This window comes from Pristis pectinata, chromosome 21, assembly GCF_009764475.1.
Source record: "Pristis pectinata isolate sPriPec2 chromosome 21, sPriPec2.1.pri, whole genome shotgun sequence".
In the NCBI taxonomy this organism is placed as follows: Eukaryota; Metazoa; Chordata; class Chondrichthyes; order Rhinopristiformes; family Pristidae; genus Pristis; species Pristis pectinata.
Window position 1 is genome coordinate 11,546,407 of NC_067425.1, and position 26,785 is coordinate 11,573,191.

The 26,785-nt window shown below is 46.4% G+C and overlaps 1 protein-coding gene across 3 annotated transcripts in view; it reads right to left on the reverse strand.

Moving 5' to 3' along the window:
• The window catches only part of cuedc1b (CUE domain containing 1b), a 108,860-nt gene that overhangs the window by 18,118 nt on the left and 63,957 nt on the right, over positions 1 to 26,785 (reverse strand). For all 3 annotated transcript variants that reach the window (XM_052035279.1, XM_052035280.1, XM_052035281.1), the window contains 6 exons: positions 25,490 to 26,117; positions 10,409 to 10,536; positions 8,321 to 8,447; positions 4,161 to 4,332; positions 1,906 to 1,998; positions 138 to 227 (listed from right to left, as the gene is read on the reverse strand). In XM_052035279.1, the coding sequence (XP_051891239.1) occupies positions 138 to 227; positions 1,906 to 1,998; positions 4,161 to 4,332; positions 8,321 to 8,447; positions 10,409 to 10,536; positions 25,490 to 25,798 (919 nt within the window). In that variant the 5' untranslated portion in view covers positions 25,799 to 26,117. The remainder of the gene's footprint in view (positions 1 to 137; positions 228 to 1,905; positions 1,999 to 4,160; positions 4,333 to 8,320; positions 8,448 to 10,408; positions 10,537 to 25,489; positions 26,118 to 26,785) is intronic.

Below are 26,785 nucleotides of genomic sequence, written 5' to 3' on the forward strand. Positions count from 1 at the left end.
AAATACATAAGAAAGAAGGGAAAGGATGGAGAAATTGACAGAAGCGGTGGGGGGGGGGGGGGGGTCAGATGGGAGGAGGTTTCCATTGAGCATAAACACCAATTGTTCTGCTGTAAAATAATTTCAGGAGGACTCACATTTTCCCATGTGCTTTAGTTTGTCCCTGAATAAGGCTTCATCGAGTGCTACACCGCTTGCTTCAGCAACACCAGAGGCACCAGACTCGGCTGTAAGGAGTAGAGGAAGGGGTTAAACAGTTGCTTCCAAACACTTGCCTTTCACATCACTCTGGTTCTTCATCACAGCCAGCAGTCATGCATGGTCCCGGCACACAAACCAGGGGCGAACTGCCAATAAAATTCATTCATTTTCGTGCTGTCAGCACATCCGACCTTAAATGATTCTGAAATGACTGGTCTAGACAGTAGTTAAAATTTTATTTTATTCCTTTCCATCAACCCAAGGGTGAATGTGAAGTAAATTTAAGCCAAGTTTGGAAGGGTGCCCTTATTTCACTTGCCTTCTGGAATTATAATGAAAAGTTTAAAAAGACACGTGGTTGTATTTTGGGTACGTTTGGAATGAGGGGACCAATTTGCTCCCACAATGTGATAATGATCAGATAACCTGCATTAATGATGTCAGCTGAGGGATAAACTTTGGCCACTCCTTTGCTCTTCAAAATGGTCCCATAGAATCTTATGTCCACGTAAGAGGGTAGATGTAGTCTGAGACTTTTTTGTCATCTGAAAGCCAATGCCTCTGACAGTGCAGTACTACCCAGGAGTGTTAGCCTAGATTCCTGTGCTCAAATCTCTGCAGCGAGAAATCAAATTCACAACCTTCTGACTCGAACGCTTTGAGCCGTAGTTAGCAGTGACACCACAGTACGGTTTGGGGCTCCGTGTGGGCAAAACACCCTGAAATGGGATCAATGAGGATTTTGTTCAGGGTTACCCTCTCTCTCCTGAAGACACATTGGAAAAGGTTACAGGTATTTCAACTCCTCAAGCCTAGACTGCCAAAAGACTGGCTCAGCCAAGGCAACAAACAAGATGCTGGAGGAACTCAGCAAGATTGGGCACCACTTTCAGAAACCAACCCTGAAGTGAGCTACAGAGGAGACACAGGAGACTGCAGATGCTGGAGTCTGGAGCAACAAGCAGGAGGAACTCAGCAGGTCAGACAGCATCTGTGGAGGGAGATGAACAGTCGACGTTTCAGGTCGAGAGCCTTCATCTGGAGTCCTGAAGAAGGCTCTCAACCTGAAACATCGACTGTCCATTTCCCTCCACAGATGCTGCCTGACCCACTGAGTTCGTCCTGCTTCTTGCATGTTGCTCCAGATCCCAGCATCTGCAGTCTCTTGTGTCTCCGCTGTAGCTCACTTCAGGATTGGTTGATAAAAGCGGTGCCCAATCTTCCTGTGACTGACATCACTGGCTGCTGATTCAACCAGGCAGTGTACTGCAGTCAAACCCAATCCTGGGCTCAGATAACATTCCAGCTTACATTTTCCACGTAAAGTTCGGGGGCCGGGTTGGCCCACAGTACCAGAGTGAAACCAACTAATGGACCACAAACCCATCGACCAGTGCTCAGAGGTTCCTGCTGGGCATGGCTCCACTGCTGTGGACCACTCATCCCCTCAATTGCCTTTGCAAAGCCCACATCGGAGGTAGTCATTAACCCAGATTTCTCTGCAGTAACTGCCTCGTGAACAGCCACCAGCTCATCACCATGCATTGCAACACTGTAAAATTAATCAAAAGGAGCGAAGAACGATAAATTATTAGCAGCTGAACAGATCTCATTAGGCAGACAGCACTAAATCACTAACAGGTAGTAATAGCAAATTATAAGCCTATTAAATTACAGGGGGGCAGGAACTGATGTCTGCATTACCTGGAACTGCTGAAGGCAAACTAATGTCGTCGCTGGGCAAGGATTCATTTGCACTAGCGGACTTTGATTTCTTAGATTCGTACTTGAGCCGATCTGGAAGAACAAGACAAAGTCACAGTGATCAGGGGCTTCTGCAGCGTGGTTGGATTTGCTGTTTTTCTGTTCATTCTTGTGATGTGGACATCACGGACATTTATTGTCCATCCCTCCCACCCTTGTACTGAGTGGCTTGTTAGTCCATTGCACAGAAGATTCAACCACATTGCAGAGTTTGGGAAACCACATTCTCAGCAATGTCAGATTTCCTTTCAGAAAGAATGTTAATGAATCAGGCACGTTTTCAAACAACAATCCTGTAGTTCCACAATCACTGTTATTAACACGAACTAGTTATTCTAGATTTATTTAATTAATGTAAAATTCTCAGCTGCTACATGCTGGGTGTTGGCGGGAAGTCCACGAGCCAGGACATGCCACTCCCTCCTTTCTGCACACACATTATTGCTGCCAACTGCAGCTTAGAACAAACAACACTACGGCACAGTACAGGCCCTTCGGCCCACAATGTTGTGCCAACTTCTTAACCTACTCCAAGATCAATCTAACCCTTCCCTCTCACAGCTTATCCCTGTTTTCTGGTGGCGAACTCTCTCCTTTTAGTATGATCCTGCAGATACCCACATACTTGCATTAGCTCACCCAGAGTGCTTGTTTTCATACTTGTGTAGATGGTGAATAATATTTGACCCATGGAGACCCACCACAGTCAACTCTGCTACTACCTGACATCAACTGAAAATGGACTTGCCAGCAGAGGTTGCCAGGTTGTAATCGGGAGCAAGATCTCTAGTTTCATTAATCCTTCTCCCCTCAGAGAAATGGGTCTGGTGGTTAATTACAATGCCCTAATTGTCATGCAACTTCAGACGGGTCAACTTAGGACATGGTTGAAATTCAGGAGTCAGAGGATGTTAGTGGAGGGTTGTTTTTCAGATTGGAGGCCTGTGACCAGCGGTGTGCCGCAGGGATCAGTGCTGGGTCCCCTGCTGTTAGTCATACATATTAACGATTTGGATGAGGATGTAGGTGGCACGATTAGTAAGTTTGCAGGTGACACCAAAATTGGTAGTGTGGTGGACAGTGAAGAAGGTTGTCTAAGATTACAACAGGATCTAGATCAACTGGGAAAGTGGGCAAAGGAATTTCACTCAGACAAGTGCAAAGTGATGCATTTTGGGAAGTTAAACCAGGGCAGGACTTGCACAGTAAGTGACAGGGCCCTGCGGAGTGTTGAAGAACAGACAGACCTTGGGCTACAAGTTTATAGTTTCCTGAAAGTAGTGACACAGGTAGTCAAGGTGGTGAAGGCAGCATACGGCACAGTTGCCTTCATCGGACAGGGCACTGAGTACAAGAGGGGTGAGTTACAAGTGGCCAGGACTCTTTCCCTAGAGCGCAAGAGGCTGAGGGTCACCTTGTCGAGTGTTATAAAATCATGAGGGTAATAGATAAGGTAACTTTATTAGTCACGTGTACATTGACACACAGTGAAATACATCTTTTTGCGTAGTGTTCTAGGGGCAGCCCACAAGTGTCGCCACGCTTCCGGCGCCAACATAGCATGCCCACAACTTCCTAACCTGTACGTCTTTGGAATGTGGGAGGAAACCAGAGCACCCGGAGGAAACTCACACAGACATGGGGAGAACGGACAAACTCCTTACAGACAGTGGGGGGGGGGGGGGAGATTGAACCCGGAAATTGAACACTAACCACTACACTACCGTGCCTGCCCAGATAAGAATAGATAAGATAGATTACCACAGGGTAGGGGAGTCTAAAATGAGAGGGCATTGGTTGAAGGTGAGAGGGGAAAGATTTAAAGGGGACCTGAAGGACAAGTTTTACTGACCACCGTCGCACTGCGTTACACCTGTTTGGAGCCCTGAGGCACCAAATGGAAAGTATCTTTTAATTTCAATCTAAGGATGTGGGCATGGCTGGCCACGCTAGTATCTAATTGTCCTCGAGATGGTGGTGGTGAGCGGCTATCTTGAACCGCTGAGTCCTTCTGGGATACTTGTAGAGTGCAGAAATCAGTGCTGGGAGCAAAAAGCATCCGACCCAAGGAGCAGCCCCGAATACAGGGATCTTTTGCCAGGCCAGACTGGCTATGGGCGAACAAGGGAATGAGGAAGAGGAAGTGAAGTATTCCCAATTTTGCAAAGACTCCCCGGGATTTGCCCCTCACCTACCCTTTTCCAGTGCCAGTAAGAACTCGCGGTTCCTCTGCAGCTCCTTCATGAATTCTTCGTTCTGCAGGAAGAGTGCAATGCGCTCATCCTCCAGATACTGCTTTAGTTTCCGCTCCTGGTCAGTTGACCCATGTGACTCCTGGCTGGTCCCAATCTTGGCTTTCTGAGAATTCTGCAGGGAAGGAGCAAATTTTCTTATTAATACCAAAGGGATTATTTCCATCACCAGCACTGACTTCACAATTTCATTGCCCTGGGAGCAGATGTAATGGGAAGGCACTTGGATTGCCACGTGGAGGCATAGTAGTTGGTGATGTCCAATGGAAGTTTCCATGACAACTGCTGGAGCAACGACAGGGAGATCGAGCAACCAGGGTTGGCGTACTGTAAAGTTTAATACTCCCTATCAATGAGAAGCACCCTCAATTCTGGACCTTGTACGCCAAATAGCATTTTCTCCCCTCATAAGCCTTCCAGTGATCAAAATCAAAATTCATAACCACTTAATTTTGGAGGGAGGGAGGGCGGGTGATTGTGGAGTCACAGAAAGGGACCTCTGAAAATGCTACACATTAGAGAAGATTGGGTAGTCCAAGCAGTACCCCTCTGTGGTGTACACACATTGGTTTGGGACCCGTATATGTTAGCTAATATATGCAACAGTTACCTTAAGGTAGGTGTGGTTCCCATTACCTTAACTCACTGTAGTTAAGGTAACAACCTTCTGTTTTCCACACTTCAGTTCAGTTGGAGAGCTGACCGTCAAAAATGAAGACCTGTCCCATTGATGCTCCAAGTCGAGTGAGTAGTGTGATGTTACACAGTACAAGCATCCCCTAAATACACCACACGGGCAACGAGGATGAGGTACCTGCTGTGATGGTCTACTTTTCTGGAGTGACAATGGTTATTTGCTGACTTAAAATCCAACTGAACAGAAGGGATGAATCGCTCGCTACCGAAGCAAGTTGTTGCACATGTAAATGGAATTCATGGCAAGGGTAGCAGAAATGGCAGACACAGCAGATGTGGAGGACTTGACGTCATGGGGGAAATATGACAGAACACAAGGGGCATTTAACGTTTACCTTGAATGGCTGGACATGTTCTTCAAAGACAATAACACTGAAGCAGTTATAGGCAACAGCACTGAAGAAGAAAATGCGGTGATCCATGAGCAAAGGGAAGTGGACCCCACACCTGTGGAGCACCAGCTAACTTACAGGAACCATGTTGTGTGGTTGAGGTTCTGTTTGTTGAAGTGGTTGAAAAATTAAAGTCACACTTCAACACAGCATCATCTGAAATATTTCAAAGCCATAAACTCAATATATGATCAGATATCTTTTAGTCACATGTACGTCGAAACACACAGTGAAATGCATCTTTTGCGTAGAGTGTTCTGGGGGCAGCCCGCAAGTGTCGCCACGCTTCCGGCACCAACATAGCATGCCCACAACTTCCTAACCCCTACGTCTTTGGAATGTGGGAGGAAACCCACGCAGACACGGGGAGAACGTACAGATTCCTTACAGTGACCGGAATTGAACCTGGGTCGCTGGCGCTGTAATAGCGTTACACTAACTGCTGCACTGATCAGATGCCAGAGGAGGAAGTCAGTGAATGCATTGTTAGTTTCAAAGACCTAATGACACATTGTGATTTTGCAACCATTAGTAGACCTCTTGCCTGTTTCACCACTCAACAGGATCACAGTTGATCCAATGATCCTCGAGTCCACTTGCCATTTCCCCAGAACCCTCAATTCCCCTGTTGATTAGCAATCTATCTCAGCCTACTGCAGTCCTCTTGATATACAGTCACACAGTAACGTAGCATGGAGACAGACCCTTCGTCCCAACTCGGCCATGACGATCATGGAGCCCACCAAGCTTGGCCCATTTACCCATGTTTGGCCCATATTCCTCTAAACCCCTCCTATCAATGTACTTATCCAAATGTCTTTTAAATATTATTGTACCCACCTCAACCTCTTCCTCTGACAGCTCATTCCATCCACCACCACCTTGCGTGAAGCTGACGCCCTTCAGCTCCCTTTTAGACCTTTCACCTCTCACCTTAAACCCACGTCCTCTAGTTTTTAGTTCCCCTTCTTTTTTATACCCCTCATGATTTTATACACCTCCACAGGTCACCCCTCAATCTCCTACATTCCAAGGAATAAAGTCCCAGCCTGCCCAACCTCTCCCTGTAACTCAGGCCCTCGAGTCCTGACAGCATCCTCGTAAATCTTCCTTGCACTCTATCCTCTTTAATGATGCCTTTCCGATAACAGGGCGACCAAAACTTTACACGATATACGGGCCGATGTTCCATCAGCCTTCTCCCTTACCTCATGCACTTGTGCGCAAGCTTTCTGTTTCATGCACAAGAGCGTAGCGTTAGTGTAACGCTATTACAGCGCCAGTGACCTGGGTTCAATTCCCGCTGTTGCCTGTAAGGAGTTTGTACGTTCTCCCCGTATCTGAGTGGGTTTCCTCCGGGTGCTCCAGTTTCCTCCCACATTCCAAAGACGTACGGGTTAGGAAGTTGTGGGCATGCTATGTTGGTGCCGGAAGTGTGGCGACTTGCAAGCTGCCCCCAGAACATTCTACACAAAAGATGTCTTTGACTGTAGATGCGATTAATAAAGATATCTTATAAGAGCCCCTAAATCCTTTTGTGCTGCAGATTTCTTCCATCTTCCTCCATTTAAATAATACTGTCCTCTTGTTCTTATTTTCCAAACAAATACCGTCACACTTTCCCCAAACTTTACCCCATCTGCCAACTTTTTCTCCCACTCACCCAATCAATATCTCTGTGTAAGCCTTTTGCAGCCTCTTGGCAACTCACAATGTCCCACTTCTTTCCAAGTTGTCTGCAGACCTGCCCACCACACATTCATTTGCCCATTCCAAGTTGACATTTGTGGTCACAGCTCTGATCCCTGTGCTGAGTCAACCGGCCACAGGTTGCCAACCTGAAATTGACTCTCCTTGTTCGTACTTGCTGCTCCCTGCCTGCTGCATTCCTGGACAGAGACAGACCAGTGTGTGCATTAGCTGATGACAGAATCTGGGGCAAGCTCTAAAATCCCAGACTTGCAGTTCAAAAGGTGGGTCAGAATGCCACAAGAATGGAAATGGCACTGAATAACAGAAGAACACTCCTGTCTGCTCACATCACAGATGTGAGAGAATTGTGCAAGTGCAACAAGTAATAGTGCTATTGACTGTATTTGTTTCACTGGGTCCCAGTGAAGTGACGTCAAGGGCGGTTCTGGTGGAAAACCCACAAGTACAGACTGGAAATGCAGGAAACCCACTGGTCACATGATGGCAAAAATTTGGAGGGCCTACTGTTGATGACAAGGGAGTCTCAGGGCCTCAATTGTCCATTTTGCTGCAGGTACGATAAAAAAAAGGGCACCTTGTACAAGAACAAAAAGGATACAAGAAATAATGAGAACGATAGTGTTTGTCTGACAAGCGGGGAAATAAATATGTAGAGCAAACCCAGACAGGGGCCTTGAATACCCCACAAGTAAATGGAAATATGGGGGGGAAAAAACACATCAAATGGCATTCATGCCACAGATGGCGACAGAGGAGAAAGCTGCAGTGAATTTAAAACTGAATTGGCAGTGTATTGTGACAACGATGGTATTGGAGCAGAAGGCTCAGGAATGACGCAAGATGCCCACAGGTGCAACACCGGTGGTCTCACCAGCAGCAATGCCTCACAACGATGAGACACCAAGGAGAGATGAGGTGCTCCATTGCTCAACATGACTGGTAAAATCCATCAACTTATACATACAAGAGATTATATCCATAAACCAATTGTACTTGGAGCATGTGAGCCAAATATCAGTTCTGACGAAGGGTCACAGACTCGAAACATTGACTGCTTCTTGTTCCACAGATGCTGTCTGACCAGCTGAGCTTTACCCCAGCACTTTGTGTTTGCTTCAGATTTCCAGCACCAGACACCAGATCACTTGCTCACTATCACATCGCTTGTGGGAACTTTCAAGGAGCAAATTGGCTGCTATGTTTTCCTCACTTACCCATTACACCCCATCCCCTTCTCGACTATTCTTTGAATGTTGTATCTAGGACCTTGGGTTCTAATAACGGAAACAAAATCCAGCTCACCTGCACCACATCTGACTGCTGTGGTAAAATTCGCAGGAAGTCGTCAGGTAGGTTACCAAGTAATGGAGGGTTCCAATTCCGATACCGTCTCTGTGACTGGCTGCCACTAGAATTCGGGATGTCAAGCCTGCAAGCAAAATGGAGTCTGGAATTCAACCACCAATTGGCTGAGTCACACATCATATATCAATGCAGATTTTAGTTCATTGTTCACAGGCTCTGGACATTGCTGCTAGTACCACTATTAATTGTTTAAACTGAGGGAGAGGCAATTAAGAGTTAATGGCATTGGCAATTTCCAGGGTCACAGACCAGATAAGAATAGCAGCTTTCCTTCCCAGGAGGACATTAGTGAATTAGAGTTATTATTTTCTTGATGGTCATTTCATGATGGCCATTATCAATATTAGTTTTTTTTAAAAATACCAGATTTATTTCAATACTTAAATTTAAGCTCTCTAGATACCATGGTGGGATTTGAACTCATGTCTGTGGATCAACAGTCCAGGACACACAAGCGCAGTAACTTAACCAGTTGTGCCACTGTATTCCATCTATTGTGGCATTGCTTAGATGGAATGACATGGAACACACAGCCCAGTTTGCCCCGTGGTGGTGTCTATGGCCCACACAAGCTTTCTCCCACCCCTCAAATCCTTCAGTGCACCAGGAGGACATAGTGGGAGCAAAATGTTCCCAGGCTGGACCAGTCTACAGCAGCAGGAGCACTAGCAAGTGTCACAAAACAAATCTAGACCTGACTGCACAGACATTTCCTAAGTTCTACACAAAGAAGTGACATTTGTGGATAAGAAATGCATGGATGCAAGAATTTTAGTGGAATATTGAATAAGGAGATTCAACAAGAACAGCTGACGCATGCTGAAGGGTCTGAGTTAATGGGACACCGGATATAATTAGGTCCCCGATTTAAAATTGTTCATTCTTACCTTTATTTCTACATAATATTTTATTGTGTGTTGTTACGTAGCAAAAACTGAGGCAATTTAAGAAGAGAAGTTGTTTGGAGCTGAGGAGCTTTTCTTTAGCACAAAGCGGAGGAGTTGGGAGGTACAAAACTATGGCCTGAACTGGCCAAACAGCATAACTGCAGCGTGACACATTTACATGGCAAGCTCTGTTGTAAGAGGGACATGACATTTTACAGTGACAGGCAAATCTGACCAAGATATGACAAAAGTAAAAAAAAATTTGCAGCTAGAAACCAAGCGTAGAAGAGAGATTTCTACCATAAAATTAAGTGGCACTCAAGGCAAAGTGTAGTTGGTGAATCCTGTTCACAGCCAGGGTAACTTAATAGAGGAATTAATTATTTAAAAAAAAGTCATTCATGGGACCTGAACTTCTCTGGCAATGACGGTATTTATTTCCATTGTGAATTTTCCCTAAACTGAGGTGACAGTTAAGAGTCAACTAGATCTGTGGGCCTGGAGTCACATACACAGAGGAATGGTAGAATTCCTTTCCTAAAGGATACTAATGGTTTCCACAGTCACTATTACTGCCAGCTTTTAAATTTAGGTTTATTTAATTATGCAAGTTAATATTCCCCAGACTCATTTCTCAATGGCCCAAATCTCTGGCTACTAGCCCAATAATTTAACCACTCTGCTACTGTGAAACAAAACTCCTCAGGCAATTAGGTAGTGAGGGAGCCGTCATTTAGCAAGGGTCACATGGCCAACCTGGTGTTACATGGAAACCATTGCTTACCATGCCGTCTGTGGCAGACGGGGGTGACCCGAGTGTGACCATGTGAGAGTGAAAAGCACTGATCTATGCTGGACAGTGATCCTAATCACTACCTCAGAACAGCAACACTATGACCACTTTGCACTACAATGGACTTTTTTGTTCTGTGTTCTTTCTTGTATAATTTTGTTTACTTTATGTTTTTTTTTCGTGAATGTTGTGTATCTGATGCTGTGTGCCTATGATGCTGCTGCAAACAAGTTCTTCATTGCGCCTGTGCACACATGTACTTCTGCGTATGACAATAAACTCGACTTTGACCCTCCCAAGACCATTAAAGCAAGAGGAGCAGTTGGCTGGAGTGGCTGAGCTTACCGTCGAGGGGGCAGAGGAGGGACGTGCTGATACTGCCGGTCAAATACATGCATGTCGTAGGCAGGAGGGGAATACACAGGAGGAGCTTCTTCATCAGAGCTGTCTGGCTCCAGTGTCCTCTCCAGGATCTGAACAGAGAGGTTGGGGAGAGAGAGAGAGAGAAGAAAGGTTAAAACAGTGTAGAAATTTAATGGCCTGGAGCCCTTTCTCCCAGATTTAAAACAAGTACCAGACTATCAACTGTAACCTGTCAGGACCGACTGAAGGAGAGTTCTTCAGGTAAAGAGAATTTGACAAGTTTATCTTGTGTTTGGTGGAGTGCCAAGCTTCATTGCCATTGGTGAAGGAGACCTTTCAGCGCACCTGACCTCCTCTCTGTAATGGTACCCCACCTACCACACCATTGCTCAAGCCAGGGACATCCAGTAACATTAACACACAACCCAAGGGGGTCTCACGCACATTTATTTCCCCATCATTTTGAATTACCCGAAGATGCAGATACTACCTTGATAAGATACATCTTTATTAGTCACATGTACATCGAAACACACAGCGAAATGCATTTTTGCGTAGTGTTCTGGGGGCAGCCTGTAAGTGTCGCCATGCTTCCAGCGCCAACATAGCATGCCCACAACTTCCTAACCTGTACATCTTTGGAATGTGGGAGGAAACCGGAGCACCCAGACACGGGGAGAACGTACAAACTCCTTACAGACAGTGGCCGGAATTGAACCCGGGTCACTGGCGCTGTAATAGTGTCAACGCTGACCGCTACACTACTGTACCTGCCACCTACCTGACCACATGAAGTCAGTTTTACCATTCAAAGTGTGGCTAGTCAATAACCCTCCCTGCTCTCGTCCCTACATCTTTGACACACAATCGAGCTCTTGAATATTTAGCTGCTGCAGCATTTTGGGGCTAGTAGTTCCAGATTCCCACCATCTGCTGTATGGAAAAACTCCTCCTGATTTCACTCTTAGACCAATTTAAAAATTCTTCTCCATCCCCCAGCAGAGGGATTTGTTTCTCTGTATACATCATCAAATCCTTCATCATATTGCCCCAAAACTTGATCATTCACTATTTTAAAACAGATGCAATCCAGGATTACATCACTCAGATCAATACCTACCAAGCTCACTCTCCCTTCCAAGGCCGAGTTAATCTTCAGCCTTGGTCTTGGATTGGGAAGGCAGGGGATTAAATGCTGTTGTTCACCTACTGAGGTATGGCAAGGTTTGGCACACCTAAAGCATAACCTTCTCCCTCAGTAGCCTTGTGGAACCAAAATTAAATCAATTCCTGCCTTTTAGACGATATCCCCATAGGTTTCTTAGGTGACCTCAAGCTTCCTTGTATCCGACTTAGTTGTTCTCCTACTTAGTCCCTGACCCTCCCAGCCCAGATCTGCACAACTTGCTGCAGTTTCTAACTTAGTGTCTGTTCACTCTGATACTTTCAGCCCTCATACCTGAGACTAATTATACAGAGTTACTGCTGAGAGCAATGGAAACAATGGCTGCTTTCTTTTCATCACACCAGATATACCGGACATGGTCAGAACCACACACAATGTGTTTTAAAGGTGAAGATACACATTATAAAAAGAAAAATGCACTTACATAGTAAAATAACATAACATATTAATGCACAGTGCCTTCTGCAAGTGTGGAATGTAATACTCCTGATTCCATTAAACAAGTAGTTGATAAATATAGTGAAAAGCTCTGGCTACTGAACAGATCCCTGGGCAATGGTACTTATCACAAGCCATCAGAGGATACTCACGACTTAAGAGAATTACCAACCCACATGATCAAGTTCTCTGTTATTCTGATTGCTTTTATTTTTCTAATAATTTCAAGCACATAATTTTATCAAATGCCTTCTAGAAATCCTAGATATAAAATTTGTCAATGAACATGCTGAACAATCTTTCCTGAAACCTTCAGGGTCACAATGTTTGAACAGGAATGAGTGGATTTTGTTTGCCTGGGCTTTAAGGAGCACATGTGCACCATGAAGGCCAGTGTGGACATCCTCGTCTTAAACACTTCCAAGACTTCGGTCAGCATTACAATGGCTGACTGTCCATTTCCATTTAGATCGATACTGAATAGTGGAAACAGAACCAGAAAACATTGGTGAGAAGTAGTTGGTCAATCAGCTGTGGGTCATGATGTGTGCCAGCAATGATTATCCAAAATGGTGAAAGCACCATCTTTTCAGATGCTGATGGACATCCTGAATCCCACCATTCTACCTTGGCCTCAACACACAGGGCCAGCGATCTGCCTCTGGCCCATTTTAGAGGACACTATGACTTTCCCCACACCCTCACCAGAATCTCCCCCTCTCAGCTCCACTCCAGAACATCCCACTTTCGTCCCAACCCCTCCCCAAAATTTCATAGGGACTGATATATATATAAATCTCCAACAAGTTAACCATTGCCCTGCTCCTTTGCTAATTGTGAGGTCTTGTTGAGCACTAGGGTTGCGACTTCTGTCTATGGAACAAATGGAAATAATCTGTCGACACAAGAGAGACTGTAGATGAATGGAGGCACAGGAGAGACTGCAGATGAAATTGAGAGATAATTTGTTATTTGTAAAGAACTTTGGGGGGGGGGGGAGGGGGGAAAGAAGGTGCAGAATAAAGAATTTACATTTTTATGGCATCTTTCACAGCTTCAGGACATCCCAAAGTGGTCTAGAGTAAGCAATGTAGCTTTGACTTGTAGTTAGTAGTGCAGTACAGGGAGTGCAACAATCATCTTCACAAGCTCCTCAAAAACAGCAATGTAATGGATAACATTGTGCCTTCATTTAAGAAGGGTGTCAGGGATAATCTAGGGAACTACAAGCTACTGAGCCTTACTTCAGTGGTGGGAAAGTTACGGGAGAGGATTCTGAGAGACAGGATTTATGTGCATTTTGAAAGGCAAGGACTGATTAGGGATAGTCAACATAGGCTTCTGCGTGGGAAATCACATCCCATGAATTTGATTTGAGTTTTTGTGAAGGGGTAACCAAGAGGATTGGTGAGGGCAGGGCGACAAATGTTGTCTTCAAGGACTTTAGCAAGGCCTTTGACAAGGTCTTATATGGTAGGCGAGACTGGAATATTAGAACACATGGAATCCAGGGTGAACTTGCCAATTGGATACAAAATTGACTTGGTGATAGGAAGCAAAGGATGATAATAGAGGATTGTTTCTCAGATTTTTTTTTAATATTCCAAAATAAACTTTATTCATAATAAAAGACAAACTATATACAGGAAGTCCCCGGGTTACGAATGAGTTCCGTTTTTGAGACTGTTCGTCACCCGATTTTGTATGCAACTCAGAACAGTGGCTGCACATGCCCACTTGGCCTGGGGATCGCGGCTGCACGTGGCCCCAGCCGCACATATGCACTTGGCCCGGGGTTGGACCAAAGAAGGTGTACCGCCGCCGTGGTAGGATCGGGGGCCGGGCTCGCTTACGGACTGACCACAAAGGTCGGTTCGTAAGTACGGGCGTTCGTAAGTCAGGAACTTCCTGTACAATTATAAAACAGTACAAGCCTTTACATTCTTGTACAGATCATTCATTAGAGTTACCTTTTTTATATTTAAAAAAAACAGCACTGATGCCACACGTGTGGCTCCCTGGGGGCTACCCAGTCCCGTATTTACAATATTTAGGGGCTTCCTTGCCTGACCCCGCCCCTCCCTCTCCAGTAGCAGAAGAAACCTAAATTGTAGTCCTTCCCCACCGAGCCCTTGCGTTGGCTGCATCGAGCTTCAGTGCGTCTCTCAGCACGTACTCCTGCAGCCTGGAATGTGCCAGTCGGTAGCATTCCCCTACGGATATCTCGCAGTGCTGGAAGACCAACAAGTTTTGGGCAGACCAAAGGGTGTCTTTCACCAAGTTGATGGCCTTCCAGCAGCAGTTGATGTCCGTCTCTGTGTGTGTCCCTGGAAACAGCCCATAGATCAGAGAATCCTCTGTTACGCAGCTGCTGGGGATGAAACTTGACAAGGACCCTTGCATCTTTTGCCACACCCTCCTCGCAAACCCACAGCCCGTAAAGGGGTGGGTGACCGTCTCATCCCCAGCACAGTCCTTCTGGGGGCAAAAGCGTTGGGAGTGAGGTTCTGACCATGCAGGAAGGATCTGACTGGGAGGGCCCCTCTCACCGCCAGCCAAGTTGAGGTCTTGGTGCTTGTTGGTGTGTTCTGGCGATGAGGCATTCCGCCAGATGGTCTGGACAGTCTGCTCAGGGAACCACCCCACAGTGCCAATCGAGTCCTTCTCCTGCAGTGTCTGCAGGATGTTCCGTGCTGACCACTGCCAGATGGACTTGTGGTCAAAGGTGTTGGTCTGGAAGAACTTTTCCATGAAGGGCAGGTAGTGTGGCAGCGTCCAGCTGACTGGGATGTTGTGTGGCCACGGGGCCAGGCCCATCCTTCACAACAGCAGGGACAGGTAGAACCTCGGTACGTAGTGACACTTGGTGCCCACGTACTTGGGTTCCACGCACAGCCTGATGCAGCCACAGACAAAGGTGGTCATCAGGATGAGGGCGACATTGGGGACACCTTTACCCCCATCGTCCAGGGACTTGTGCATGGTGACCCGTCAGACCCGCTCCATCTTGGATCCCCAGATGAACCAGAAGACGGCACAGGCGATTTCCAAGCTGGAGGAGCGAGGAACAGGCCACAACTAAACCAAGTACAGCAGCCCTGAGAGCAGCTCACACCTGATGACCAAGTTCTTCTCAGTTATCGATAGGGAGCGCCGTTCCCACAGTCCCAGTTTCTGCTTCACCTTCCCAATCCGCTCCCGCCAATTTTTTTTGCACGCCCCGGCCCCTCCAAACCAGATCTCCGGCATCTTCAGATAGTCAGGCTTGACGGTGAAGGGGACGTTGGATCGGTCGGGCCAGTTGCCAAAGAGCATGGCCTCGCTCTTCGTGCAGTTAACTCTGGCCTCTGATGCCAACTCAAACTGGTCGCAGATGCTGATCAATCTGCAAACTGACCTTAGGTCCGAGCAGAAGACGGCGACGTCGTCCATGTACAGGGCTCTCGTCCTTCCTGATGGATTCGGCAAAGGGTTTTATACAGCACACAAGATGAGAGAGAGGGCAGCCCTGCCTGACTCCAGACTTGATGGGGAAGCTGTCTGTTTCCCACCCATTGATTTAGACTGCGCTACGGATGTCTGTGTAGAGCAGTTGGATCCAATTCCTGATTCCCTCCCCAAAGCCCATTTTGGAGAGCACATCCAACATGTACGTGTGTGATATCCTGTCAAAGGGCTCTCCTGGTCCAAGCTGACCAGGCAGGTGTTCACCCCTCTGTCCTGCACATAGGCGATGGTATCTCTGAGCAGCACAAGGCTGTCAAAGATCTTCCTGCCAGGTACAGCACAGGTTTGGTCAAGGTGGATCACCTGTCCCAGAGCAGACTTGACCCTGTTGGCAATGGCGTTGGACAAGATCTTATAATCCACATTCAATAGTGAGATGGGTCTCCAATTTCTGATGTCCGCCCTCTCCCCCTTCTGCTTGTAGATGAGGGTAATGATGCCCTTCCTCATGGATTCTGACATGCTGCCAGCCTGAAGCATAGCATTGTACACTTCCAGCAGGTCCAGGCCCATCCAGTCCCGCAGAGCCGAGTACAACTCCACTGGTAAGCCGTCACTTCCAGGAGTTTTATTTGAATCAAAGGAACAGACGGAGCCAGTCAGCTCCTCCAGGGTCAGTGGTTGGTCCAGACTCTCCCGCTTGCTGTCCTCTAAGACCTCCGTGATAGAGGACAGGAAGTTCTGGGAGGCGGTGCTGTCTGTGGCCTCTCATATTGGACACCTGTGACCAGTGGAATGGTGCAGGGATCAGTGCTGGGTCCTCTGCTGTTTTTCATATATGTTAATGATTTGGATAACAATACAGGTGGCATGAACCGCAAGTTTGCAGACGAGGGGGTAGGTTTAGAACAGGTGTGAGGGGTACTTTTTTTTTTACTGAGTGAATGGTGGATGCCTGGAATGTGTTGCCTGATAGGCTGGTGGAGGCAAATGCATTGGGGGCTTTTAAGAGGGGCTTGGATGGACACATGAATGAGAGGAAAATAGAGGGATATGGGCATTCTGTAGGTGGGAGGGAATAGCTATGTCGGCACAACATTGTGGGCCGAAGGGCCTGTCCTGTGCTGTACTGTACTGTTCTATGTCCTACGACACCAAAGCTGGTGTAGTGGACAGAGAGGAAGGTCATCCAAGCTTACAACGGGATATAGATCAAATGGGAAAGTGGGCAAGGGAATGGCAGATGGAGTTTAACTTGGACAAGTGTGAAGTGATGCATTTTAGGAGGTTAAACCAGGGCCCTGGGAGTGTTGTTGAACTGAGAAACCTTGGGGTGTGAGTACATAGTTTCCTGAAAGTGGCAACACAGGTAGACAGTGCGGTGAAAGCAACACGTGGCACGCTTCATTAGTCCAAGGCATTGGGTACAAGAGTTGGGACATCATGTTACAGTTGCACGTAGCATAGGTTAGGCCAGACTTGGGAGTGCTTTGTGCAGTTCTGATGGCTACACTACAGGAAGGATGTGATTAAAATAGAGAGGGTGGAGAAAAGATTCACAAGCATGTTGCCTGGATTGGAGGGCTTGAATTACAAGGAGAGATGAGACAGCTTGGGTCTGCTTTTCCCTGGAGTGAACGGAGGCCGAGAAGTGACATGATACAGGTATACAAGACAATGAGAGGCATAGATAGGATACGTGTTTCCCATGGTAGGGGTATCTAAAACTAGAGGGCACAGGTCTAAGGTGGGAGTGAGGAGGTTTAAAGGAGATCGGAGGGGTAAATATTTCAAAGAGTAGTTGGTATCTGGAATGAGTTGTCAGAGTTGGTGGTGGAAACAGGAAAAGTAACAATGCTTAGGAAACACCTGGACAGGGACGAGTAAGGAATCGAGGGATAGGGAATAAATACAGGCAAGTGGGATTAGTACAGATTGGCACAATGGTCAGTGTAGACATGGTGGGCTGAAGGGCCTGTTTCTATGCTGTACAATTCCATGTCTGTGATAATGATGAAAATCACTTTAAAAATGCAAATACAAACTTTTAGCAATAAGTATCCCCAGCATTTAAAATGGATCTTATCACGCCGAGAGGCGCCAAAACCGTTGATATAATGATCGAAATGCAGAGACAGCTGTTAGATAAATAGAATACATGTTATAAAGTGAATTGTATTATCCACTGGATTGAACCTAAAAAAAGGTTTCTCAAGGCTTTTCACTTCAACTGAAGCAGCCTACGTATTTCAAGATGCAGCAGGCATTAGATTAATATTTCCTCTGATGTAGTTTATCAGTAAACGTTGGGTACCGCAATCTACCCTCAGGGATCTCATCCACGAGTTGCCACTGCCTTACACGGTGATGTATGTGGTTGAACGTGGGGGTTTGTGCATAGATTTACCAGGATGCTGCCTTGATTGGAGAACATGTCTTATGAGGATAGGTTGAGCGAGCTAGGGCTTTTCTCTTTGGAGAGAAGGAGGACGAGAGGTGACTTGATAGAGGTGTACAAGATGATAAGAGGCATAGATCGAGTGGACAGTCAGAGACTTTTTCCCAGGGTGAAAATGGCTCACATGAGGGGGCATAATTTTAAGGTGATTGGAGGAAGGTATGGGGGGGGAGGGTGCTGTCAGAGGTAAGTGTTTTTTTTTACACACACAGAGAGTGGTGGGTGTGTGGAACACACTACCGGCAAAGGTTGTGGGGGCAGATACATTAGGGACATTTAAAAGACTCTTAAATAGCCACATGAATGATAGTAAAATGGGGGCTATGTGGGAGGGAAGGGTTAGATAGATAGTAGAGCAGGATAAGATGTTGGCACAACATCGTGGGCAGAAGGGCCTGTATTGTGCTGTAACGTTCACATTCTGTTAAGCGTCCTCCACGTATACCTGGTTCTTGGGTCCTTGGAGTCCACATACACTCATGTCAAATTAATCATGTTAAATGAGTGTTGCAGTCCTGTAGTGGACAGGTAATGCCACCGGACTGGGAATCCACAGAGCTGAGCTAATTGGTCCAAGATTGCAAAAGCCTTGAGAAGCCTTTTTTAGATTCATCCCAGTGGATAATGCAATTCACTTTGTAACATGTATTCTCCTATTTACTTAACAGCTGTCACTGCATTTCGATCATTATATCAACAGTTTTGGCACCTCTTGGCATTTTAAATGCAGGGGATATTTACTGCTAAAAGTTTGCATTTTTAAAGTGCTTTTCATCATTATCACAGACTCACGGAGTTGTACAAATGTCATCCTGGCAGTCTGGAGAATCTGATTTCAGTTTAGCCATCCAGAAACGTAGGGACGAAAACCTACGTTTTTCAGGGACGGAAACTTCCACCCAGCCTGTGTGCGAGTCCAAGCTCTCTCCACCATGACCATGTCTCTCTCTGCTCTCTGAAATGGTTCAACCGACAGCAGTGTTCCATCAAACCACCACCACCGTACAAGTAGAGGTGAGCAAAAGAGCCACCAACCACACCCCGAGGAGGAATTATGCTTCGGTTAAAAACACAGAATTGGGTTTGGGAATTTAGCCCACTTTGCTCGTTAACATCTCATGGCCATAGACCACTTGGATTTTAACAAGGCAACAGGTCATTGGCCATCTCCTCCCGTGGTCCTGATCCGCACCCATGGCAGTGTGTGTATCCTTTTCTCTCTCCTGATCAACCTGGCCCCCATCACCCACACACTCCTCCCACTGGTTCCCCTCCCGCACAACTCCCCTCTGCCCTCCTCAATCCCCTCCCTTTATTCCACGCTCCACCTTCCTCTCCTATCAGATTCCAACATCTTCAGCCCATTGTCACTTCACCTATCAACTCCCAGCTTCTGGCACTATTACCACTCTTCCCTTCATCTGCCTATCACCACTTCCCTCCACTTTTTTATACTGATTATCTCCCCTCCATCTTTCAGTCCAGATGAAGGGTCTTGACCCAACATGTCGACTGTATATTTCCATCCACAGATGCTGCCTGACCTGCTGAGTTTCTCGAGCTTGTTGTGTGTTGCTCCAGATTCCAGCATCTGCAGTCTCGTGTCTCCAGTGTGTGTATCCATACTAGCGCTTCCTTGTAGAATGGGAAGAACTCATGGTGGAGTCTGCCCCTCCTATCTACTGACCTGGTGCAACCTCCATCAGAAGGAGACAATCCCCAACTCAAAGTCTCCTGTAAACACCTGAACTTGCAATGTGGCTGTTGCTGTAAAAACCATGATTGTGACTAGACATTGCCTCTGATCAGTCAAATGTCTGGAATGAAGAATCATAGAACACTACAGCACAGTACAGGCCCTTCGGCCCACAATGTTGTGCCGGCATTTTATCTTGCTCTAAGATCTATCTAACCTTTCCCTCCCACGTAGCTCCCCATTTCTCTATCATTCACGTGTCTAAGAGTCTCTTTAAATGTCCCTAATGTATCTGCCCCCACAACCTCTGCAGGCAGTGCGTTCCACGCACCCACCACTCTCTGTGTAAAAAAAAACTTACCCGACATCCCCCTTCTACCTTCCTCCAATCACCTTAAAATCATGTACCCTCATGTTAGCCATTGTCGCCCCGGGAAAAAGTCTCTGACTGTCCACTCGATCTATGCCTCTTATCATCTTGTACACCTCTATCAGGTCACCTCTCATCCTCCTTCTCTCCAAAGAGAAAAGCCCGAGCTCACTCAATCTATTCTCATAAGACATGCTCTCCAATCCAGGCAACATCCTGGTAAATCTCCTCTGCACCCTCTCTAAAGCTTCCACATCCTTTCTATAATGAGGCGACCAGAACCAAACACAATACTGCGAGTGTGGTCTAACCAGAGTTCTATAGAGCTGCAACATCACCTCGTGGCTCTTGAACTCAGTACCCCAACTAATGAAGGCCAACACTCCATACGCCTTCTTAACAACCCTATCGACCTGCGTGGCAACCTTGAGGGATCAATACCGTACGTCTACCCAACAGAGTGCTGCTTCATGGCGGAGATCAGTAGACATCTAGACACTAAGGGAATTAATGGCCATGGATTCAGGCAGGGAAATGGACTAGAATCAGCCTTGATAATGAGTGTGGAGTAGGGTCTGGGGGGCACTAAGATCCACTCCTCTCCTGGTAGAGCAGTGCCTGAAATAATTCAACAGGCTTCATGGTTAATCCACAATGAATGCCCAACCCTTCCACCTTGTTAACGACCATGAAGCTCATAAACAGCGGCAGCATTGCTCGTCTGTTATCCCACTCTCACTGCCGAGTTAGGTCACCCCCAGTACAGAACACAAGCCCATAATCAAGGCTGCACCTTCAGTGCACACCGGCCAAGGGGGGTGCGGCCAATGCTGGGAGCACAGTCTTTTGGATTAGGCATTAAACCAAGGGCTCTCTCCTGGTACGGTCATGGATGGAAATGAATAGCAAGACCCCACGTAGTCTGTAGATGTGAATAATAATTGGCAAACTGGGTCAAATTCCCAAATAAGTAGTTTTAAAAGTATTATTCCTTCTTGGCACATGGATGTCACTGGCAAGACTGTATCTGATGTCCAACTGATCAGCAAACTCCCCAATGGACCACTGGGATTGGTTTATTATTGTCACGTGTACTGAGATACAGTGAAAAGTTTTGATTGTGTGGCACCCAGGGAGACCATGCCAGGCACAAGCACATTGAGGTAGTAAAAAGGAAACAGAATGCAGAATATAGTGTTACAGCTACAGAGAAAGTGCAGTGCAGGTAGACAAGTGCAAAGGCCACGACGAGGTAGATTAGGAGATCAAGAATTCATCTTTTGTGTAATGAGAGGTCCGTTCAAGAGTCTGATGACACCAGGATAGAGCACGTTCAGCTATCGACTTGTGGGAAAGAAGTAGCAAGAGCAGGAGAGAGCCGGAACGTCCTACAAATTACTAAGCCCAAGGCAACACTCCCTTTACATTCTCATAAGTAAGCTGGTGGTATGTGCTTCCCATTGGAAAGGAACAGGGAAAACACCCTGTATTCCTGCTATTTGTTATCCCTCAAACCTTGATCAATGGCTCACTCATCTTGTTGCACTTTGAGGTACCTTACCATCTACATAATAGCTACACAGGAACTATAACAATAGTTCATCATATATGAAGTACATTGGAGTAAATAGACTTATTAAGATTCTGTACACTTCCAAGTTCCTTTTTACAGCAGTCTGATCCAGAATTATGAGAGTTTTTTTTAATTTCAGTGCTATTTCCTAAATTATCCTAAATTATTCCTAAATTATCTTTCTCTTCCTCTATTTTTGAGCCAACTTGGGTCTTTGGCATGATCTCACATTTGATGCTGTTCCAGGTAAGCACGTGTTATATTGCTGCTGTCAAATCTTTTCACTCGATGAACTTACAGGAAAACTCTCTGGTCTGTTTTTTCATGTTGTGGGTTTAAGGGAAGTGCAACACAGAGCACATTAAAACCAGTACAAGGAGTTACTCCTGGGCTCTGGTTCAAGCCTGGGACTCCAAGCGTGACTCCTGGTATTTGTAGGGGAAGAGAGAGGAATGGCCACAACCACATGGAATGGAAAGAGGAAAACTTAAGTGAGAACTTCTTTTCAGGCCAATAACCTTGGATCAAGAAACGTTAACAGCATCTCTCTCCACAGATGATGCCTGACCTGCTGAGCACATTCAGCATTTTTTTCCTGTATATATTAATGTAAGTTCCCACTCTAATCAGAGGCAATGGCAAAGTGGATGCCTTATGCTATTCTTTAAATGCAGTTTGTATGATTGGAATTCATCCACATTCTTTACTGTAGAGCTTGTGAGGGGGAAGGTGGCCTCTCATTTCCCCTAATCTAACACAGGTGCTTCTCTCCGTTTGTTGAGTCAGAATGTCCGTAATCCAAAATAGCAGTTCCTGCCAACACACAGAGAGGGAGTATTCATTCTTTTTGTTTCCCATTCCCACCGATGGTGCTGACCATTTGTATTGTGGAGGGTCATGGCTGTCACATGACAGCACTGCCCATTACCTGGTCGAAAGACACACCACTGCCAATCAAGGTTTGGCTCCACCCCCACCCATCAGCGCACACCTGACCATTGGTCCCTTTAAGTACCTTTGTACTTAATGAGTCCTTGCTGGCACTGCGCCACTGGCCTTTTGTAAATTACCTGGGCTGGACCCTCGAGCACTATAAAGATTGCCACACGTGCTTGGCTCTCTCTCTCTCTGTCTGCTCTGAGGGATCACCCTGCTTCACTCCAGGCTGAGGACCGTGGGACGGCGCTGGAGAAATCACTGTTAAAGGGTTGGGAGCATTGTAGTTAGTGTCCCTGGTAGCACAGAGCGGTGCCTGCACTGAGTCAAGGGGTGGTGGGTATCGTATTGTTTTTCCTTGATTGTATGTACTTAGTCTGTTGTGTGCGTATGCGCGTGTATCTTACCCCTGTGATTTTCCCACAATTGCTATAAACCGTGCGCATGTGTTGTTATTCCCGTTACTATTTTCCCACATTCGTCTTTTGTAAATAAATCACTTATCTCCAGACTGTGTTCAGAGTCCTTGCCTTCTGAGACCCCACAACACCATTGCCAGAGTTCCGAGCTGGCTCCCCCACATGGGGTTGGGTGCATGGTGAACGGTGGCAGGCTACTCAATCACGAGCGGCACAATCGGAATCTCGCCCGAGGACCACCTTGCAAACGAGGTCGGTCACCGCAGCACAAACCAGGGAGCAAACCTCCTGTCTGAGTGGCCCAGTAGAGTAGCAGGTGGTGCCATTAATGGCCGAGCCATTGAGGGAAGATGCAGAAAACTGCTCCGCAAGTCCAGAACTCCTCAGAAGGTCACGTAGACCAGCATCTCCTATGCATAACAGCCATTGACCCACGTGAAAGGAGCAGGAGAGAGGTGGAACGTCCTACAAGGACAGCTTCTATCCCACTGTTGTAAGACTACTGAATGGTCCCCTAGTACGATAAGGTGGACTTCTGACCTCACAATCTACCTCGTTATGGCCTGGCACCTTCTTGTCTGCCTGCACTTTCTCTGTAACTGTAACACTTGATTCTGCATTGTTATTGTCTTCCCTTGTCCTACCTCAATGCACTGTTGTAATGAAATGATCTGTATGGATGGCATGCAAGACAAGTTTTTCACCATACCTCAGTACATGTGACAATAATAAACCAATTTACCAAGTTACAAAGCCCAAGGCAACACTCTGTTTATGTTTTCATAAACAATGCAGTTCTCTTTCATGAGACTCTGAACATGTTTGATCAGGAATTTAAGATGGACAGGACTAACCACATGGTTTCCCAACAGCTTCCTATTGGACTGGGTCAGGGTCTTAGTAACCACATACTGCATCAATAACGGTAGTATAGCGGTTAGCATAACGCTATTACAGTGCCAGTGACCCGGGTTCAATTCCGGCCGCTGTCTGTAAGGAGCTTGTACGTTCTCCCGTGTCTGCGTGGGTTTCCTCCCACATTCCAAAAACATACGGGTTAGGAAGTTGTGAGCATGCCATGTTGGTGCCGGAAGTGTGGCGACACTTGTGGGCTGCCCCCAGAACACTCTACGCAAAAAGATTCATTTCACCATGTGTTTCGATGTACGTGTGACTAATAAAGAAATCTTCTCATCTTAAACTCAACCGTAAGAGAAACCTTCACACCCATTCGTTTCAGTCTGAAGTTCTTGCTGTCCAATCTAATAGCACTTCCCAATGTCAAAGTCCACTTGGATAGTTTGAGCCTCCCAAGTGCACGGCTTAGCTGAACTTGTTCTTTGAGTCGAGAAATTGGAAATACCTCAACTACATATCTAAAGTGGCGTCTTCTCCCCAACCTCCTCCCACGACCAGAGAGGGAGGAAGTTGGCGAGTGGAGAGCAAATGAGGAAAGCACATGGGAAAGTCGAGATATATTTTGGGGAAATACCAGATAACCAATGGAGCAGGTTTGACGTGTCAATGGACTTTCCGAACCTGTTGATCGAAGGCCATGAATCAACCACAGCAAACGGCACAGAGCAGGGCAGGGAGACACAAAGAATATCCATGGATTTTTACTGCCTTCACATCCCCACTGATGAGTCACAGAAGAGGGGATGCAGAAACCCTTCCACGTGCAGAATGGCTCTGACTATTGGTGGATGTAACTAATGCCACTTCTCCCAGGGAAGGTGAACATTAAGCTCAATGTGGCCTACTGATACTGCACTGGCCAAGGACAAATTAAGATGCATTTTCCCAGCTTAGAAAGGAGGTATTTCTCTGGGGCCAAAGACTGGGATCCAGTGGTGTCCCAGTTATCAATGGTGCTCAGATATCCATCCCATAGAATGAATGGAACGGATACAGGTGGGAGAGGGAGGGAGCAAGGGTCAATGTTGCTTGAATGTAGAGGTAGATTGAGCTCTGTGTTGTTTGCCCAAATACCTTGCTTGGTACAGTGTTGAATTTGGTTCAATCTCACTCCTGTTAAGTGGCTGGAGCTTTTATTTGACCACATTAAAAAGGTGCTATACAAACACAAAGTGTTGTTGCTGGGAGGAAGCTCACAACCAGGCAGAGTCTCATTTTCTGCTACTGGCCTGTTGCAGCAGAGATCCCTGACTGGAGATACACCACGCAGAGGAGGAGCTGGCGTCCATGGTAACACCCCAACCATGAGCACATCAGTCATCGACTGATGTGCTCACGGGTGTGCTGTGCTGTATTGCATGAGGTGGGTCCAAACCAGGATCAGCCCAGTCCTGAGATTGTATCTGGGACCCTTCTGTCGGCAGGACACGGTGGGAAACTGAAGAGTTGCTTTTGACTGGACATTCAAGACAACAGGGACAAGGGGAGACAGAAGCCTTAGGAATTTGCAAATAAGCTGAATGACAGCAAATTCACTCAGGTGTTCAATTAGTCATCACAGCCACAGATCTGATAAGCTCCCACCCGCTTAACTCCTCAACCACAAAATCTCCGGTACTCACCTCTGGGGGGATACTGTCCTCCGAGTCTGAACTCTCATCATACCCATTGTCAAATCCACAGTCCAAGTTCATCTGCAAGAGCTGGTCAATGGTGGCGTCAACAGCTCCATTGTTGGCTCTTAAGACGCATTCGATTACATCGTAGTCCATGTTGGGGAACATGACCTTGAAGTCCTCCATGGCCTGGTTGAACTCAAGTCTCCGGACTTGGCGGGGCGGCCTGCTGTTGTTGAGCAGCTGTGACGGGGCAGTGGTAGATCCACCCTTGGAGTTCCCATTGCTACTGCTCCGTCGGAAAAGACTGGTCATTTTAAAGATCGTCTTTCGAAACCTGCTCAGCTTGGAGTGTGAAATGGTGGGAACTTCTCAAGGGGTCAGAGCTCACTCGTAAAGTTGGTGCAAAGCCACATCCCAAGGTTTGACAATCAAATGCAGCAAATCCCAGTGGGAACATCCAAATCACTTTATAGTAAGACAAACAGGGACTCACGGTCATCAATTTTTGGAGAAAAAGATCAAGCAGGGCAGCAAGAATCTTCAAACCCAAAATACAATGGCAATGATCCGAAATACTCCAATTCTCGTGCAAGCCAAAATCTCATCAACCATCCCTGAGTCAATGGCACATCTGTAACAGGAAGAAGAGCTAGATTAGTGATAGGTCACAAGAGACATATTGCTTCCAGGGATGGGAAGTGTCAGATGTCTCCACAATGTGGCAGTGGACAATGGGCAAGAGTAAAGTCCTGCAGCCAATGGTAATCCAAAACAAACAGAGTGCTGTAAACACCCAGCAAGGCAAACAGTATCTGTAGAGAGAGAAACAGAGTTAATGATTCAGAGGGTACCTAGGGATTAAATCACTGGAGACCCAAAGCTTCAACCTGGAAATGCAAGTTCAAATCCTACCACGTTAGCTGGGGAACAATAAATTCAACATTTATTGTAATACTTGAATTTAAAATTATTGCTAGGATAATTGTGATTGTTGTAGGAACCAATCTGATTCACTAATGTCCTTCGGTGACCGTCATCCTCACACGCCTGGCCTATTTGCAACTCCAGACCCACAGCAATATGGTTGGCTCTTTAACTGCCCTCAAATGGCCCACTTGGTACAAGGTATAGTTAGGAGTGGGCAACACTCCCCTTGCCAGTGACAAAAATATGAAGATGCAAGTTTTTGGAGGCAAAAGAGAATAAAGAACAAAAGGAAAGGCCTAGTGGTTGGGTGCAAGGCATAAGATGTGGTCAGTTCCCCTTCACTTGCTTTGACAACAATTTGGCAGTTTCTGC